Here is a 16,808-nt window from a genome sequence, read left to right as displayed (position 1 = left end):
GCAGTGGCACGTTCTCAGCTCACTGCAAGCTCTGCCTCCCGGGTTCACGCCATTCTCCTGCCTCAGCCTCCCGAGTAGCTGGGATTACAGGCACCCACCACCACGCCTGGCTAATTTTTTTGTATTTTTTAGTAGAGACGGGGTTTCACCGTGTTGGCCAGGATGGTCTCAATCTCCTGACCTCGTGATCCGCCCACCTCGTCCTCCCAAAGTGCTGGAATTACAGGCGTAAGTCACCACGCCTGGCCTGAGGAAAGATGTTTTAAGGAAATATTTTAAAAATCAAATTAATGCAAAAGTCCATAATGAACAAAATATCAATATTTTTAATAAAGACAGGACCAGTAACAGTGCCATACTGAACCAACCATATTGGAGCCTGAGGCAAAAGGCAAAATACAAGTTCCATATACAGGCTTTTATGTATTCTTGAATAGTTAACTTTTTCCCGGAACATTACAGGAGTTGAAAAAATATTGAAAAATAGATAAATTATAACTCACAGCAATTAAGTTTAAAACATGTTATTTACACCAAAACTAGAATTTATTAAATTCTACTTTCTTGGCTTTAGTGGAAGCAAACCTATTGAAATTTTTTTTTCTTTTTCTTGAGATGGAGTCTTGCTCAGTTGCCCAGGCTGGAGTGCAGTGGTGTGATCTCGGCTCACTGCAACCTCCGCCTCCCTGGTTCATGCCATTCTCCTGCCTCAGCCTCCCGAGTTGCTGGGACTACAGGCACGTGCCACCACACCTAGCTAATTTTTTTATTTTTTAGTAGAGATGGGGTTTCACCATATTGGCCAGGCTGGTCTTGAACTCCTGACATTATGATCCGCCCACTTCGGCTTCCCAAAGTGCTGGGATTACAGGCATGAGCCACCGAGCCCAGCCAGGAAATATTTTCATTAAAATCAGAAGCTTGGATCCTTTCAGACTGGCCAATACAGTTCCTACAATTGTGATTTTTATGAGGTGAAACCATCTGGAGCTGAGAATTTTTCTTTTTTGAAACGGAGTCTCGCTCTGTCGCCCAGGCTGGAGTGCAGTGGCGCGATCTCGGCTCACTGCAAGCTCCGCCTCCTGGGTTCACGCCATTCTCCTGCCTCAGCCTTCTGAGTAGCTGGGACTACAGGCGCCCGCCACCACGCCCGGCTAATTTTTTGTATTTTTAGTAGAGACGGGGTTTCACCGTGTTAGCCAGGATGGTCTCGATCTCCTGACCTCGTGATCCGCCCGCCTCCGCCTCCCAAAGTGCTGGGATTACAGGCGTGAGCCACCGCGCCTGGCTGAGAATTTTTTTATTTCTAAAAATCAAACAGAGCCTCTAAGAGAGAAAACCCAAAGCAAAACAATCATGGATCTAAATCAGCAAGGGCTGGAAGGTGGTGATAACTGCACAAAATTGAAGAGTTGGGATCTTGTTATACAGAAACAACCAGCTATGCCTTGGGATCAAAATCCAGAACAATCAAATGGAAATTACAGTGAAGATGAACAAAAGGGAAAGCAGAAATGGAGAGAAGGAGGAGAAGCAGGCGGAAAGAGAGAGGGAGAAAAAGAAGAAAATGAAAAGGAGCTGGAAGATGAACAGGAAAATAAAAAAGGGAAAGGGAAAATGAGAAACAATATCCCAAGAAAAGATTAGTCAGCAAATCCCTCATGGACACTCTGGGCAAAGCTGAAGTTAAACAGGTGCCCCACAATACAAGAGAGTTTATCACTCTCATTTGAATTTGGCATGACAGATAAACAGATAAGTCAACGGTTTTGTAAAAAGAGGAAGAAATGTTAATAAAGAAATGTCTAAGAGAAAGCATAAGAAAAAACATAAGAGATGCGGGGCGGGGGAGCGGGTCTCTCTGAGTTGCCAAGGCTGGTCTCAAACTCCTGCCCTCGAGGGATCTTCTTCCCACCTTGGCCTTCAGAAGTGCTGTGATTGCAAGCATGAGCCATTGTGCCTGGCTAAGACGTTTTTTCTTTTTCCTTTTTTTTTTTTTTTTTCTGAGACGGAGTCTCGCTCTGCCTCCCAGGCTGGAGTGCAGTGGTGCGGTCTCAGCTGGCTGCAGCCTCTGCCTCCCAGGTTTAAGCGGTTCTCCTGCCTCAGCCTCCTGAGTCTAGATAAGAAGTTTTATATGACACCATTCTCTGAAAGGATAAACAAGGACATATTGACAATTGTTAATTCCGTGGGGTAGAACTAAACGAGGGGAGTGCAAAGGAGTTTCTAAATATCCTATTTTTACACTACTGTGGTTTTTAAGTTTTTATAATGGATGTTAATTGATTTTATTTCAGAAAAAAATCAATAAAGAAATTACCAACCTCCGGAAGTGTTTTGAGACTGAAAGGGAAATCCATTGTAGAAGTTAATGGGTTCAGTGCATTCTGCAACTTGTCAGTATATCTCTAAACATCCCTTCCAGGCCGGGCGCGGTGGCTCACGGCTATAATCCCACCACTTTGGGAGGCCGAGGCTGGAAGATAACTCGAGGCCAGGAGTTCAAGACCAGCCTGACCAACATGGTGAAACCCCATCTCTACTAAAAATACAAAATTAGCTGGGCATGGTAGCCCATGCCTGTAATCCCAGCTACTGGAGAGGCTGAAGCAGGAGAATTGCTTGTGCTGGGAGGCGGAGGTTGCAGTGAGCTGAGATCATGCCATTGCACTCCAACCTGGACGACAAAAGAGAAACTCTGTCTCTAAATAAATAAATAAACATCCCCTCAAAAAAAAAAAAATCAGAAGCTTGGCTGGGCACGGTGGCTTATGTGTATAATCCCAGCACTTTGGGAGGCCGAAGTGGGCGGATCACTTGAGGTCAGGAGTTCGAGACCAGCCTGGCCAACATGGTGAAACCCCAACTTTACTAAAAATACAAATAATTAGCCGGGGGTGGTGGCACATGCTTGTAATCCTAGCTGCTCGGGAGTCTAAGACAGGAGAATCGCTTGAACCTGGGAGGCGGAGGTTGCAAAGCCGAGATGGCCCTATTGCAGTCCAGCCTGGGCGACAAGAGTGATACTCCGTCTCAAATAAATAATAAATAAATAAAAATCACAAGCTTAGGTCTAATATATAGAATTTGGGGGAAGTTCTAGTAATCTGGTGCAATGTAAATGCGAGGCAGACATCGGAGAATCTCTAGAAATGAGGACCACAAGGTAGACATGGACTACATAGTTACGCCACGCTAAGGAGTTTAGATTTTATTTTGAAGGTGATGGGGAACCTCTCAAATATTTTAAGCACCTAATTCCAGAAGATTACAATCATGTGAGCACTGAAGTCAAAAAGGACAAGACTGGAGTAGAGACTTAGTCGATTTCTAAGGTAGAAATGTAATTCCAAGACAGACAGACTAGGTTCTGAATATGAGGAGTAAGAGGAAACAAAAGAGGATGACCACTCAAGACTTACCATAAACAATCTGCTCTTTATCCATATTACATTACATCTTCTTCCTGACATGTGTGAAAGGAAATAAGTTAGTCTCTCTTTTCTAAGAAGCATGCCAAGCACCTTTTATTTGTGGGGCAGAGTTCACCATAAAAAGTTGAGAACCGCTGGGCACGGTGGCTCACACCTGTAATCTCAGCACTTTGGGAGGCTGAGGCGGGTGGATCACGAGGTCAGGAGATCGAGACCATCTTAGCTAACACACGGTGAAACCCCGTCTGTACTAAAAATACAAGAAAATTAGCCGGCCGTGGTGGTGAGGGCTTGTAGTCCCAGCTACTTTGGAGGCTGAGGCAGGAGAATGGCGTGAACCCGGGAGGCGGAGCTTGCAGTCAGCCGAGATCGTGCCACCGCACTCCAGCCTGGTCTACAGAGTGAAACTCCGTTTCAAAAAAAAACAAAAACAAAAACAAAAAAAAACAAAACTTGAGAACCATTAATCTTATCAAGATTTTCATACCCATCCAGAATACACATGCACATGTGTAAGATGTATCCTTCTCCTCACCCCCACTACAGTCCATTTCAAGAAAGTCTTCTTTTAAGAAACTGGCAAGAAAACTGGTATTCTGCCAAATATGCCAAGATTCATATATAGATAGAGAGGTTCCCCATCACCTTCAAAATAAAATCTAAACTCCTTAGCGTGGCATAATTATGTAGTCCATGTCTACCTTGTGATTCTCATCTCTAGAGATTTTTCAATGTCTACCTTGCATTTAAGTTGCACCAGATTACTAGAACTTCTCCCAAATTATTCTACATAAATATGAATGTATATATTCATATTATATATAGTGACTGGCAGGTCAACTGTTTTGTTTACTTTTTTAGGCAAGCCAAAATATTTAAAGATAAAATAGGGCAGAAAAAAATCCATTTACCTTCTTCTATGAAAGAAAGGAGGATGTCCTTCTAAATAAAAATTCTTTAAGAATTCAATCTAATATTGGCATTTAAGCCAATGCTGCTTGCCATCCTAAAATTATTTTCCTTTTAAAATAATCTTTGATGTCCATTTCCAGTAATATGGTAGCCAAAATAACCTGAATGAAAGTCCTCCCACACTACAAAACACTTAGAAATACCAAATACAATATAAAATCCTTTTAAATGTATAGCTGAACTTGCAAGTAAGTAAAGGAAATCCCCAGGGGTCAAAACAAAGTGGAAAAACCCAAAACCAGAGCATTGGGTAGGAGTTAAAATGTCAGTTGTTCCACTAGGGGTGGGGGTGGGGTGGGGTGCAGGTTGCTTGGTTATCTCATTAAATAAGGTGTTCAGGTTTTTTTGTTTGTTTTTTGTTTTTTTTCCCATAGGTTATCGGGGAACAGGTGGTATTTGGTTACATGAGTAAGTTCTTTAGTGGTTCATTTGTGAGATTTTGGTGCACCCATCACCCGGGCAGTATACACTGAACCCAATTTGTAGTATTTTATACCTCACCCCCTTCCCACCCTTTACCCCTGAGTCTCCAAAGTCCATTGTGTCATTCTTATGCCTTTGCATCCTCATAGCTTAGCTCCCACTTATGAGTGAGAACATACAAGGTTTGGTTTTCCATTCCTGAGTTACTTCACTTTGAATAATAGTCTCCAATCCCATCCAGGTCGCTGTGAATGCCATTAATTCATTCCTTTTTATGGGTGGGTAGTATTCCATTGTATAGATATACCACGGTTAATTTATCCACTGGTTGATTGATGGGCATTTGGGTTGGTTCCACGTTTTTGCAATTGCAAATTGTGCTACTATAAACGTGTGTGCAATTATCTTCTTCGTATAACGACTTCTTTTCCTCTGGGTAGATACCCAGTAGTGGGATTGCTGGATCAAATGGCAGTTCTACTTTCAGATCTTCAAGGAATCTCCACACTGTTTTCCATAGTGGCCGTACTTGTTTACATTCCCACCAGCACGTAAAAATGTTCCCTGTTCACTGCATCCACACCAACATCTACTGTTTTTTGATTTTTTGATTATGGCCATTCTTGCAGGAGTAAGGTAGTATTGCATTGCAGTTTTGATTTGCATTTCCCCAATCATTGGTGATGTTGAGCATTTTTTCATATGCATTTGTATATCTTCTTTTGAGAATTGTCTTTTCATGTCCTTAGCCCACTTTTTGATGGAATTGTTTGTTTTTATCTTGCTGATTTGTTTGAGTTCATTGTAGATTCTGGATATTAGTCCTTTGTCATATGTATAGATTGTGAAGCTTTTCTCCCACTCTGTGGGTTCTCTTTACACTGCTGACTGTTCCTTTTTTCGTGCAAAAGCTCTTTAGTTTAAGTCCCAGCTATTTATCTTTGTTTTTATTGCATTTGCGTTTGGGTTCTTGGTCATGAAGTTCTTGCCTAAGCCAATGTCTAGAAGGGTTTTTCTAATGTTATCTTCTAGAATTTTAATAGTTTCAGGTCTTAGATTTAAGTCCTTAATCCATCTTGAGTTGATTTTTGTATAAGGTGAGAGATGAAGATTCAGTTTCATTCTCTGACATGTGGCTAGCCAATTATCCCAGCATCATTTGTTGAAAAGGGTGTCCTTTCTCCACTTTATGTTTTTGTTTGCTTTGTTGAAGATCAGTTGGATGTAAGTATTTGGGTTTGTTTCCGGGTTCTCTATTCTGTCCCATTCATCTATGTGCCTATTTTTATACCAGTACCATGCTGTTTGTCTGACTATGGCCTTATAGTATAGCTTGGAATCAGGTAATCTGATGCCTCCAGATTTGTTCTTTTTGCTTAGTTTTGCTTTGGCTATGTGGGCTCTTTTTTGGTTCCATATGAATTTTAGAATTGTTTTTTCTAATTCTGTGATGAATGATCATGGTATTTTGATGGGAATTGCATTGAATTTGTAGATTGCTTTTGGAAGGATGGTCATTTTCACAATATTGATTCTACCCATCCGTGAGCATGGGATGTGTTTCTATTTGCTTGTGTCATCTATGCTTTCTTTCAGCAGTGTTTTGTAGTTTTCCTTGTAGAGGTCTTTCACCTCCTTGGTTAGGTCTATTCCTAAGTATTTTATCTTTTTTGCAGCTATTGTAAAAGGGGTTGAGTTCTTGATTTGATTCTCAGCTTGGTCGCTGTTGGTATATAGAAGAGCTACTGATGTGTGTACATTAATTTTTTATCTGGAAACTTTGCTGTACTCTTTTATCAGTTCTAGGAGCTTTCTGGAGGAGTCTTTAGGATTTTCTAGGTAAACAATCACATCATCCACAAACAGTGACAGTTTGACTTCCTCTTTACCAATTGGATGCCCTTTATTTCTTTCTCTTGTCTGACTGCTCTGGTTAGAACTTCCAGTACTATGTTGAAGAGGAGTAGTGAGAGTGGGCATCCTTGTCTTGTTCCAGTTCTCAGAGGGAATGCTTTCACCTTTTCCCCACTCAGTATTATGTTGGCTGTGGGTTTGTCATAGATGGCTTTTATTACATTGAGGTATGTCCTTTGTATGTCGATTTTGCTGAGAGTTTTAATCATAAAGGGATGCTGGATTTTGTCAAATGCTTTTTCCGCATCTATTGAGATGATCATGTGATTTTTGTTTTTAATTCTGCTTATGTGGTGTATCACATGTATTAACTTGCATATGTTAAACCACTCCTGCATCCCTGGTATGAAACCAACTTGACCATGGTGGATTATCTTTATTTTTTTCTTCTTTTTGAGACAGTTTTGCTCTTGTTGTCCGGGCTGGAGTGCAATGGTGTGATCTTGGCTCACCGCCACCTCTGCCACCTGGGTTCAAGCAATTCTCCTGCCTCAGCCTCCCGAGTAGCTGGGATTACAGGCATGCGCCACAACGCCCAGCTAATTTTGTATTTTTGGTAGAGATGGGGTTTCTCCATGTTGGTCAGGCTGGTCTCGAACTCCTGAACTCAGGTGATCGGCCGGCCCTGGACTCCCAAAGTGCTGGGAATTACAGGAGTGAGCCACCATGCCTGGCCCCTGGATTATCTTTTTGATATATTGTTGGATTTGGTTACTTGTATTTTGTTAAGGACTTCAGCATCTATGTTCATTAGGGATATTGGTCTGTAGTTTTGTTTTTTGGTTATGTGCTTTCCTGCTTTTGGTATTAGAATGATAGTGGCTTCATAGAATGATTTAGGGAGGGTTTCCTCTTCCTCTATCTTGTGGAATAGTGTCAATACAATTCTTCTTTGAATGTCTGGTAGAATTCTGCTGTGAATCTGTTTGGTCCTGGACTTTTGTTTTTTGTTGGTAATTTTTTTTTTTTTTTTTGAGACAGAGGCTCGCTCTGTCACCCAGGCTGGAGTGCAGTGGTGCGATCTCAGCTTACTGCAACCTCTGCCTCCTGGGTTCAAGAGATTCTCCTGCCTCAGCCTCCTGAGTAGCTGGGATTACAGGCGCGTACCACCACACCTGGCTAATTTTTTTGAATTTTTAGTAGAGACGGGGTTTCACCATATTGGTCAGGCTGGTCTTGAACTCCTGACCTCGTGATCCACCCGCCTTGGTCTTCAAAGTATATGCTGGGATTACAGGCGTGAGCCACCACGCCTGGCCCTTTTTTGTTTTTTGAGATGGAGTTTCACTCTTTTTGCCCAGGCTGAAGTGCACTGGCGCAATCTCAGCTCACTGCAACCTCCGCCTCCAGGGTTTAAGCAATTCTCCTGCCTCAGCCTCCTAAGTAGCTGGGATTACAGGCACCCGCCACCATGCCCAGCTAATGTTTTTGTATTTTTACTAGAGATGGGGTTTCACCATGTTTGGCCAGGCTGGTCTTGAACTCCTGACCTCAGGTGATCCATCTGCCTCGGCCTCCCAAAGTGCTGGGATTACAGGTGTGAGCCACCACGCCCAGCCCTTTTCTTGGTAATTTTTAAATTACCATATCAGTCTCACTGCTGGTTATTGGTTTGTTCAGAGCATCTAATGCTTCCTGATTTAAGCTAGGAGGGTTGTATCTTCCCAGAAATTTTTCCATCTCTTCTAGATTTTCTAGTTTAAGCATGTAAGGTGTTCATAGTAGCCTTGAATTATCTTTTGTATTTCTGTGGTGTCAGTTGCACTATCTTCCCTTTGGTTTCTTATTGAGCTTGTTTGGATTTTCTCCCTTCTTTTCTTGGTTAATCTTGCTAATGATCTATCAATTTTATTTATCTTTTCAAAGAACCAGCTTTTTGTTTCATTTATCTTTTGTATTTTTTTGTTTATTTGTTTCAATTTCATTTAGTTCTGCTCTGATCTTCGTTATTTCCTTTCTTCTGCTGGGTTTGGGTTTGGTTTGTTCTTGTTTCTCTAGTTCCTTGAGGTGTGACCTTAGATTGTCTGTCTGTGCTCTTTCAGACTTTGTGATGTAGGCTTTTAGGGCTATGAACTTTCCTCTTAGCACCGCCTTTGCTGAATCCCAGAGGTTTTGATAGGCTGTGTCACTATTGTCATTCAGTTAGAAGAATTTTTTAATTTCCATCTTGATTTCATTTTTGACCCAATAATTATTCAGGAACAGGTTATTTAATTTCGATGTATTTGCATAGTTCTGAAGCTTCCTTTTGGAGTTGATTTCCAGTTTTATTCCACTGTGGTCTGAGAGAGTGCTTGATATAATTTCATTTTCCTTAAATTTATTGAGGCTTGCTTTGTAGCCTATGATATGGTCTGTCTTGGAGAAAGTTCCATGCACTGTTGAATAGAATATATATTCTGAGGTTGTTGGATGGAATGTTCTGTAAGTATCTGTTAAGTCCATTTGTTCCAGGGTATAGTTTAAATCCGTTGTTTCTTTGTTTACTTTCTGTCTTGATGACCTGTCTAGTGCTGTCAGTGGAGTATTGAAGTCCCCCACTATTATCGTGTTGAGGTCTATCTCATTTCTTAGGTCTATTAGTAATTGTTTTATAAATTTGGGAGTTCCAGTGTTAGTCCTTATATGTTTAGGATTGTGATATTTGCCTGTTGAACAAGGCCTTTTACTGTTACATAATGTCCCTCTTTGTCTTTTTTAGTTGCTGTTGCTTTAAAGTTTGTTTTGTCTGATATAAGAATAGCTACTCCTGGCCAGGCACCGTGGCTCACGCCTGTAATCCCAGCACTTTGGGAGGCTGAGGTGGGTGGATCACAAGGTCAGGAGTTCAAGACCAGCCTGGCCAATATGGTGAAACCCCGTCTCTACTAAAAGTACAAAAAGTAGCTGGGCATGGTGGTAAGTGCCTGTAGTCCCAGCTACTCAGGAGGCTGAGGCAGGAGAATAGCTTGAATCCAGGAGGCGGAGGTTGCAGTGAGCTGAGATCGCACCACTGCACTCCAGCCTGGGTGACAGAGTGAGACTCCATCTCAAAAAACAAAAACAAAAACAATAGCTGCTCCTGCTCGCTTTTCATGTCCATTTGCATGAAATATATTTTTCCACCTGTTTACCTTAAGTTTATATGAGTTCTTACGTGTTAGGTGAGTCTCTTGAAGGCAGCAGATAGTTGGTTGGTGAATTCTTTTTTTTTTTTTTGTTTAATGGAATCCTTATCCATTCTGCAATTCTGTATCTTTTAAGTGGAGCATTAAGTCTATTTACATTCAATGTTAGTACAGAGATGTGAGGTACCATTCCATTCATCATGCTATTTGTTGCCTGTATAGCTTGTTTTTTTCTTTTTGTTTTTAATTTTTTTTTTTTTTTAAGACAGAGTTTCGCTCTTGTTGCCCAGGCTGGAGTGCAATGGCATCTTGGCTCACTGCAACCTCCGCCTCCCAGGTTTAAGTGATTCTCCTGCCTCAGTCTCCCAAGTAGCTAGGATTACAGGCAAATGCCACCATGCCCAGCTAATTTTTGTATTTTTAGTAGAGATGGGGTTTCACCATCTTGGCCAGGATGGTCTCAAACTCCTGACCTCGTGATTCACCCTCCTCACCCTCCCAAAGTGCTAGGATTACAAGTGTGAGTCACCGCACCCAGCCTGTATTTTTGTTTTATTGGTCCTATGAGATTTATGCTTTAAAAAGTTTCTGTTTTGATGTGTTTCCAGGATTTGTTTCAATATTTAGAGCTCCTTTTAGCAGTTCTTGTAGTGGTGGCTTGGTAGTGGCAAATTCTCTCAGCATTTGTCTGTCTAAAAAAAAACCTATCTTTCCTTCATATATGAAGCTCAGTTTCACTTGATACAAGATTCTTAGCCGGGCACAGTGGCTCACGCCTGTAATCCCAGCACTTTGGGAGGCTGAGGCAGGTGGATCACCTGAGGTCAGGAGTTTGAGACCAGCATGACCAACACGGAGAAACCCCGTCTCTACTAAAAATACAAAATTAGTTGGGCATGGTGGTGTATGCCTGTAATCCCAGCTTCTCGGGAGGCTGAAGCAGGAGAATCGTTTGAACCTGGGAGGCTGAGGTTGCAATGAGCCAAGATAGTGCCATTGCACTCCAGCCTGGGCAACAAGAGTGAAACTCCGTCTCAAAAAAAAAAAAAAAAAAAAGATTCTTAGCTGATAATTGTTTTGTTCGAGGAGGCTGAATATAGGGCCTCAGTCCCTTCTAGCTTGCAGGATTTCTGCTGATAAATCTGCTGTTAATCTGATAGATTTTCCTTTATAGGTTACCTGGTACTTTTGTCTCACAGCTCTTAAGATTCTTTCCTTCATCTTAACTTTAGATAAGCTGATGACAATGTGCCTAGGTGATGATCTTCTGGCAATGAATTTCCCAGATATTCTTTGTGCTTCTTGTATTTGGATGTCTAAGTTTCTAGAAAGGCTGGGGAAGTTTTCCTCGATAATTCTCCCAAATATGTTTTCCAAACTTTTAGATTTCTCTTCTTCCCCAGGAACACCAATTATTCTTAGGTTTGGTCATTTAACATAATCCCACACTTCTTGGAGGCTTTGTTCATATTTTTTTATTCTTTTTTCTTTGTCTTTGTTGGATTGGGTTAATTCGAATACCTTGTCTCTGAGCTCTGAATTTCTTTCTTCTACTTGTTCGATTCTATGGCTGAGACTTTCCAGAGCATTTTGCATTGCTATAAGTGTGTCCATTGTTTCCTGAAGCTTTGATTGTTTTTTACTTATGCTGTCTATTTCATTAAAGATTCCTCTCTTTGCTTTTTTTTTTTTTTTTTTTTTGAGATGGAGTTTCACTCTTCTTGCCCAGGCTGGAGTGCAATGGCGCTATCTCGGCTCACTGCAACCTCCACCTCCCGGATTCAAGCAATTCTCCTGCCTCAGCCTCCTGAGTAGTGGGACTACAGGCATGCACCAACACACCTGGCTAATTTTGTATTTTTAGTAGAGATGGGGTTTCTCCATGTTGGTCAGGCTGGTCTTGAAGTTCTGACCTCAGGTGATCCGCCCGCCTTGGCCTCCCAAAGTGCTGGGATTACAGGCATGAGCCACCGCGCCCGGGCTTCTCTTCACTTCTTGTATCATTTTTTTATTTCCTTTTTTTTTTTTTTTTTTTTTTTGAGATGGAGTCTCACTCTGTCGCCCAGGCTGGAGTGCAGTGGCGCAATCTTGGCTCACTGCAACCTCCACCTCCCAGGTTCAAGCTATTCTCCTGCCTCAGCCTCCCGAGTAGCTGGGACTAAAGGTGCGTGCCACCACACCCGGCTAATTTTTTTGTATTTTTAGTAGAGACGAGGTTTCACTGTGTTAGCCAGGATGGTCTCGATCTCCTGACCTCATGATCCACCCGCCTCAGCCTCCCAAAGTGCTGGGATTACAGGCATGAGCCACTGTGCCTGGCCAATTTTTTTATTTCCTTACATTGGGCTTCACCTTTCTCTGGTGCCTCCTTGAGTAGCTTAATTACTAACCTCCCGAATTCTTTTTCAGGTAAATCAAGGATTTCTTCTTGGTTTGGATCCATTGCTGGTGAGCTAGTGTGATCTTTTGGGGGTGTTAAGGAACCTTGTTTTTTCATATTACCGGAGTCAGTTTTCTGGTTCCTTCTCATTTGGGTAGGCTCTGTCAGAGGGAAGGTCCAGGGCTGAAGGCTGTTGTTCAGATCCTTTTGTCCCATGGCATGTTCCCTTGATGTAATACTCTCCCCCTTTTCCTGTGGATGTGGCTCCCTAAGAGCCGAGCTGTAGTGATTGTTACAGCTTTTCTGGATCTAGCCACCCAGCAAGTCTACCAGGCTCCAGGTTGGTACTGGGGGTAGTCTGCACAGAGTCCTGTGATGTGAACCGTCTATGGGTCTCTCAGCTGTGGAAACCAGCACCTGTTCTGGTGGAGATGGAAAGGGGGTGAAATGGACTCTGTTAAGGTTCTTAGCTTTGGTGGTTTAATGCACTATTTTTGTGCTGGTTGGCCTCCTGCTGGGAGGTGGCGCTTTCCAGAGAGCATCAGCTGTGATAGTATGGGGAGGAACAGGTGGTGGGCAGGGCCCTAGAACTCCCAAGAGTATATGCCCTTTGTCTTCAGTTACCAGGGTGGGTAGGGTAGGACCATTGGGTTGGGGCAGGGCTAGGTGTGTCTGAGCTCAGAGTCTCCTTGGGCGGGTTTTGCTGCAGCTGCTGTGGGGGATGGGGGTGAGGCTCCCAGATCAATGGAGTTATGATCCTAGAAGGATTATGGATGTCTCTACTGTGTTGTGCAGGTTGTCAGAAAAGTGAAGGAAAGCCAGCAGTCACAGGCCTCACGCAGCTCCCACAGAATCCAAAGGGCTGGTCTCACTCCCACTGTACCCCCACCCCCACCCCACCAACAGCACTGAGTCTGTTTCCAGACAGCGAGTGAGCAGGGCTGAGAACTTGCCCCAGGCTACCCACCTCCCAGCTGTGAAAGCAAGTATGGCTTTCCTTCTTCCCCCACCTGTGGAGTCTGCACACCAGATTCATGCCCCACCCCCCGCCAAGTTCTGGCCAGAAGACTTCTCGATCAGTTCAAACTGTTTTTTTGTTGTTTGTTTGTTTGTTTGTTTGTTTGTTTGTTTGTTTGTTTTTGAGACGGAGTTTTGCTCAGTCGCCCAGGCTGGAGTGCAGTGGCATGATCTCGGCTCACTGCAACCTCCGCTTCCCCAGTTCAAGTGATTCTCCTGCCTCAACCTCCCGAGTAGCTGGGATTACAGGCATGCGCCGCCACCACGCCTGGCTAATTTTTGTATTTTTAGTAGAGACGAGGTTTCACCATGTTGGCCAGGCTGGTCTCGAACTCCTGACGTCAGTTGATCCACCCTCCTCGCCCTCCCAAAGTGCTAGGATTACAGACGTGAGCCACTGCGCCCAGCCTCAGTTCAAATTGTTACAAAGTTCGGCTGGAGATTTCTTTCTCCCTGTGACCTTTTCCAAGTGCCTCTGGCCGCCCTACCAAAGGACCCCTGTAAGGCCAGGCAGAAATGGTTTGCTAGGGGACCCAGTGAGCTCACAGGGCTTTTCCCGCTCTTTCCTCTACTCCTGTATTTCGCTCAGTATCTAAATTGACTCAGCTCCAGGTAAGGTCAGAATCTTCTCCCATAACCTAGGCCTTCAATTTCCCCAGTGGGGGTGTGTGTTCAGGGGCAGACGATCTCCCTTTCCCACTTCCACAATTTGGGCACTCACAGTATTTGGTGTGCCTCCTGGGTCCTGCAAGAGCAGTCTGCTTCCTTCAGAGGGTCTGTGGGTTCTCTTGGGTTTCCTGATTTATTCCTGCAGTCGTTCTGGAGCAAAAATTCATGATGCGAGCCTCCACATGCTGCTCTGTTCGTCGAAGTTGGAGCTGCAATCTAGTCTTGCCTCCCGTCTGCCATGATCCACCTTCTTCTTCTTTGTTTTTATATGGAACACTTCACGGATTTGTGCATTATCCTTGTGCAGGGACCATGCTAATCTTCTCTGCATCATTCTAATTCCAGTACATGTGCTGCTGAAGCGAGCACACGTGCTTAGGTTCTGATGGCCTGTAGAGGCAGGAGACAGAGCCTTGGGCCTAAGTAAGGCAGGAGGTTGGAACTGAAACACCTGTAGGAAGTTGGGAGTTTCAAAGGACTACACCTTCAATAAGGTTGAACTAGACAAAAATTCATTCACTAGCATAGGAAGACAACCTGGGCTGTAAGAAGGTAGAAAACAGGGTCTCCCTCTGAGGCCTGCTTTCACATGGGTTTGGGATTCAAAATTTATAACTCCTACACTGTCCAGGAACCCTCCACACTAAAAAATGAGTACAAAGTGTATACTCACTTAAGAGTATAACTATTGTTATTCCTACCAAGCAGAAGCAACATAAAACAGCTCTAGAGAGGCATATCCCTCACAAGATCCCCACAAGTAAAGCTGCACTGAACACAATTTAAAATAAAAAATTACAAAACACATGAAAAAACACCACACCATAATCAAATGTCTGAAGACACAACACATAGAATTAGACCCCGAAATATGCAATCTAATACACACTATAAAATTGCTTAAAATGATTAAAGATATAATTGAAAATGTAAGAAAAGAACAAGACATTATTTTATTTTTACAGATTTGAGGATACAAATGCAGCTTTGTTACATGGATATATTGTGTAGTGGTGAAGTTTGGGCTTTAAAGTGTAACCATCACTCAAATCATATACATAGAACCCATTAGGTAATCTTTTTTTTTTTTTTTTTTTGAGACAGAGTTTCGCTCTTGGTGCCCAGGCTGGAGTGTAGTGGCGCCATCTTGGCTCACTGCAATCTCTGCCTCTTGGGTTCAAGCGATTCTCCTGTCTCAGCCTCACGAGTAGCTGGTATTACAGGCGTGTGCCACCAAGCCCAGCTAATTTTTCGTATTTTTAGTAGAGACGGGGTTTCATCATGTTGGCCAGGCTGGTCTCAAACTGATGAATTCAGGTGATCCACCCGCCTTGGCCTCCCAAAGTGCTGGGATTACAGGCGTGAGCCACTGTGCCTGACCCATTAGGTAATTTTTTATCCCTTACACCTCTTGCACCTCCCACCTTTCTGGGTCTACAATGTCTATTATTCCACTCCAGTACACTATTTTTAAAAGGCCAGGTAGTATTGAAAAAGAACTCTAGACATGAAAAAAAGTTTTAAATTTAAGAACTCAATGGACATGTTAAACCACAGGTTGGGCACAATTAAAGAGAAAAGTGGTAACTGGAAAAATAGATATATAGAATGCAACACAGAGAGATTAAGAAATAAAAAATATGAAAAGAGGTAAAGAAACATGCAGGACAAATTTTAAAAGTAATATTCAAAGAAGTAATGACTGAGGGTATTCTAGAACTGATTATTTAAAAATGTGAATTCTCGGGCCGGGCGCAGTGGCTCACGCCTGTAATCCCAGCACTTTGGGAGGCCGAGGCAGGTGGATCACCAGGTCAGCAGTTCAAGACCAGCCTGGCCAAGATGGTGAAACCCTGTCTCTACTAAAAATACAAAAAAATGAGCCAGGTGTGGTGGCAGGCACCTGTAATCCCAGCTACTCGGGAGGCTGAGGCAGGAGAATTGCTTGAACCCGGGCGGCAGAGGTTGCAGTGAGCTGAGATCGCGCCACTGCACTCCAGCCTGGGTGACAGACTGCAACTCCGTCTCAAGAAAAAAAAAAATTAAAATTAAAAAAATAATAAAAATGTGAATTCTCAAATTCAGAAACTATGAGTCCTGAGCAAGATAAATACAACTAAATTCACATTTAGACCATTTTATTGAATCTTTAGAACATCAAAACGAATGATCCTGGAGATAATACTTAACATTTTCTATGTGCCAGGATTGTTCTAAACACTGTACCCAAGAGATAATCATTTTAATATATTGGTATATTTTCTTCCAGTGTTTTATCGATGCATGTATATGCACAATACAAAAATTCAAAACAAAATCAGAATAATCCTATACATAAAAACTTGTATTCTTTTTTTTTGCTCAACATTTTACCATAAGCATTTTCCTATGTTATTAAGCAGCAGCAATAGCTGCAATAACAGCGTAAATGACAACTAACATTTTAGTGTTGCTGTCAGGAGTACGGGTTTTGAAATCAAACTTTCTGGGTTTGAGTCCCAGTTCACCACTTACTAGCCATGTGGCATTGCACAAGTGACTCATCCTCTCTCTGATTCCATGTCCTCAGTAGTAAAAACCTACATCCTGGGGTTATTGTGAGTTACTATTTACTTTTTTTTTTTTTTTTTTTTGAGACAGAGTTTCGCTTTCGTCGCCCAGGCTGGAGTACAATGGTGCAATCTCGGCTCACTGCAACCTCCGCCTGCCAGGTTCAAGCGATTCTCCTGCCTCAGCCTCCCCAGTAGCTGGGATTACAGGCGCTCACCACTACACGCAGCTAATTTTTGTCTTTTTAGTAGAGACGGGGTTTCACCATGTTGGCCAGGCTGGTCTCGAACTCCTGACCTCAAGTGATCCACCCGCCTCAGCCTCCCAAAGTGCTGGGATTAC

The 16,808-nt window shown here is 42.8% G+C and overlaps 1 protein-coding gene and 1 non-coding gene across 3 annotated transcripts in view; both read right to left on the bottom strand.

Annotated features, from left to right (window-relative positions):
• Window positions 1-342: 342 nt before the first annotated feature.
• Window positions 343-16,808, bottom strand: part of DRP2 (dystrophin related protein 2) — a 149,461-nt gene continuing 132,995 nt past the window's right edge. For both annotated transcript variants that reach the window (XM_019019563.4, XM_055376575.2), the window contains 2 exons: window positions 3,423-3,466; window positions 343-2,147 (listed from right to left, as the gene is read on the bottom strand). In XM_019019563.4, coding sequence (XP_018875108.1) covers window positions 2,103-2,147; window positions 3,423-3,466 — 89 coding nt within the window. In that variant the 3' untranslated portion in view covers window positions 343-2,102. The remainder of the gene's footprint in view (window positions 2,148-3,422; window positions 3,467-16,808) is intronic.
• Window positions 14,179-14,285, bottom strand: LOC115932480 (U6 spliceosomal RNA). The gene has a single exon (XR_004068758.1). It is a non-coding gene; the product is annotated as a U6 spliceosomal RNA (small nuclear RNA).

Source organism: Gorilla gorilla, chromosome X (genome assembly GCF_029281585.2).
Source record: "Gorilla gorilla gorilla isolate KB3781 chromosome X, NHGRI_mGorGor1-v2.1_pri, whole genome shotgun sequence".
Taxonomy (NCBI): domain Eukaryota; kingdom Metazoa; phylum Chordata; class Mammalia; order Primates; family Hominidae; genus Gorilla; species Gorilla gorilla.
This window is presented reverse-complemented; position numbering and strand designations above follow the sequence as displayed.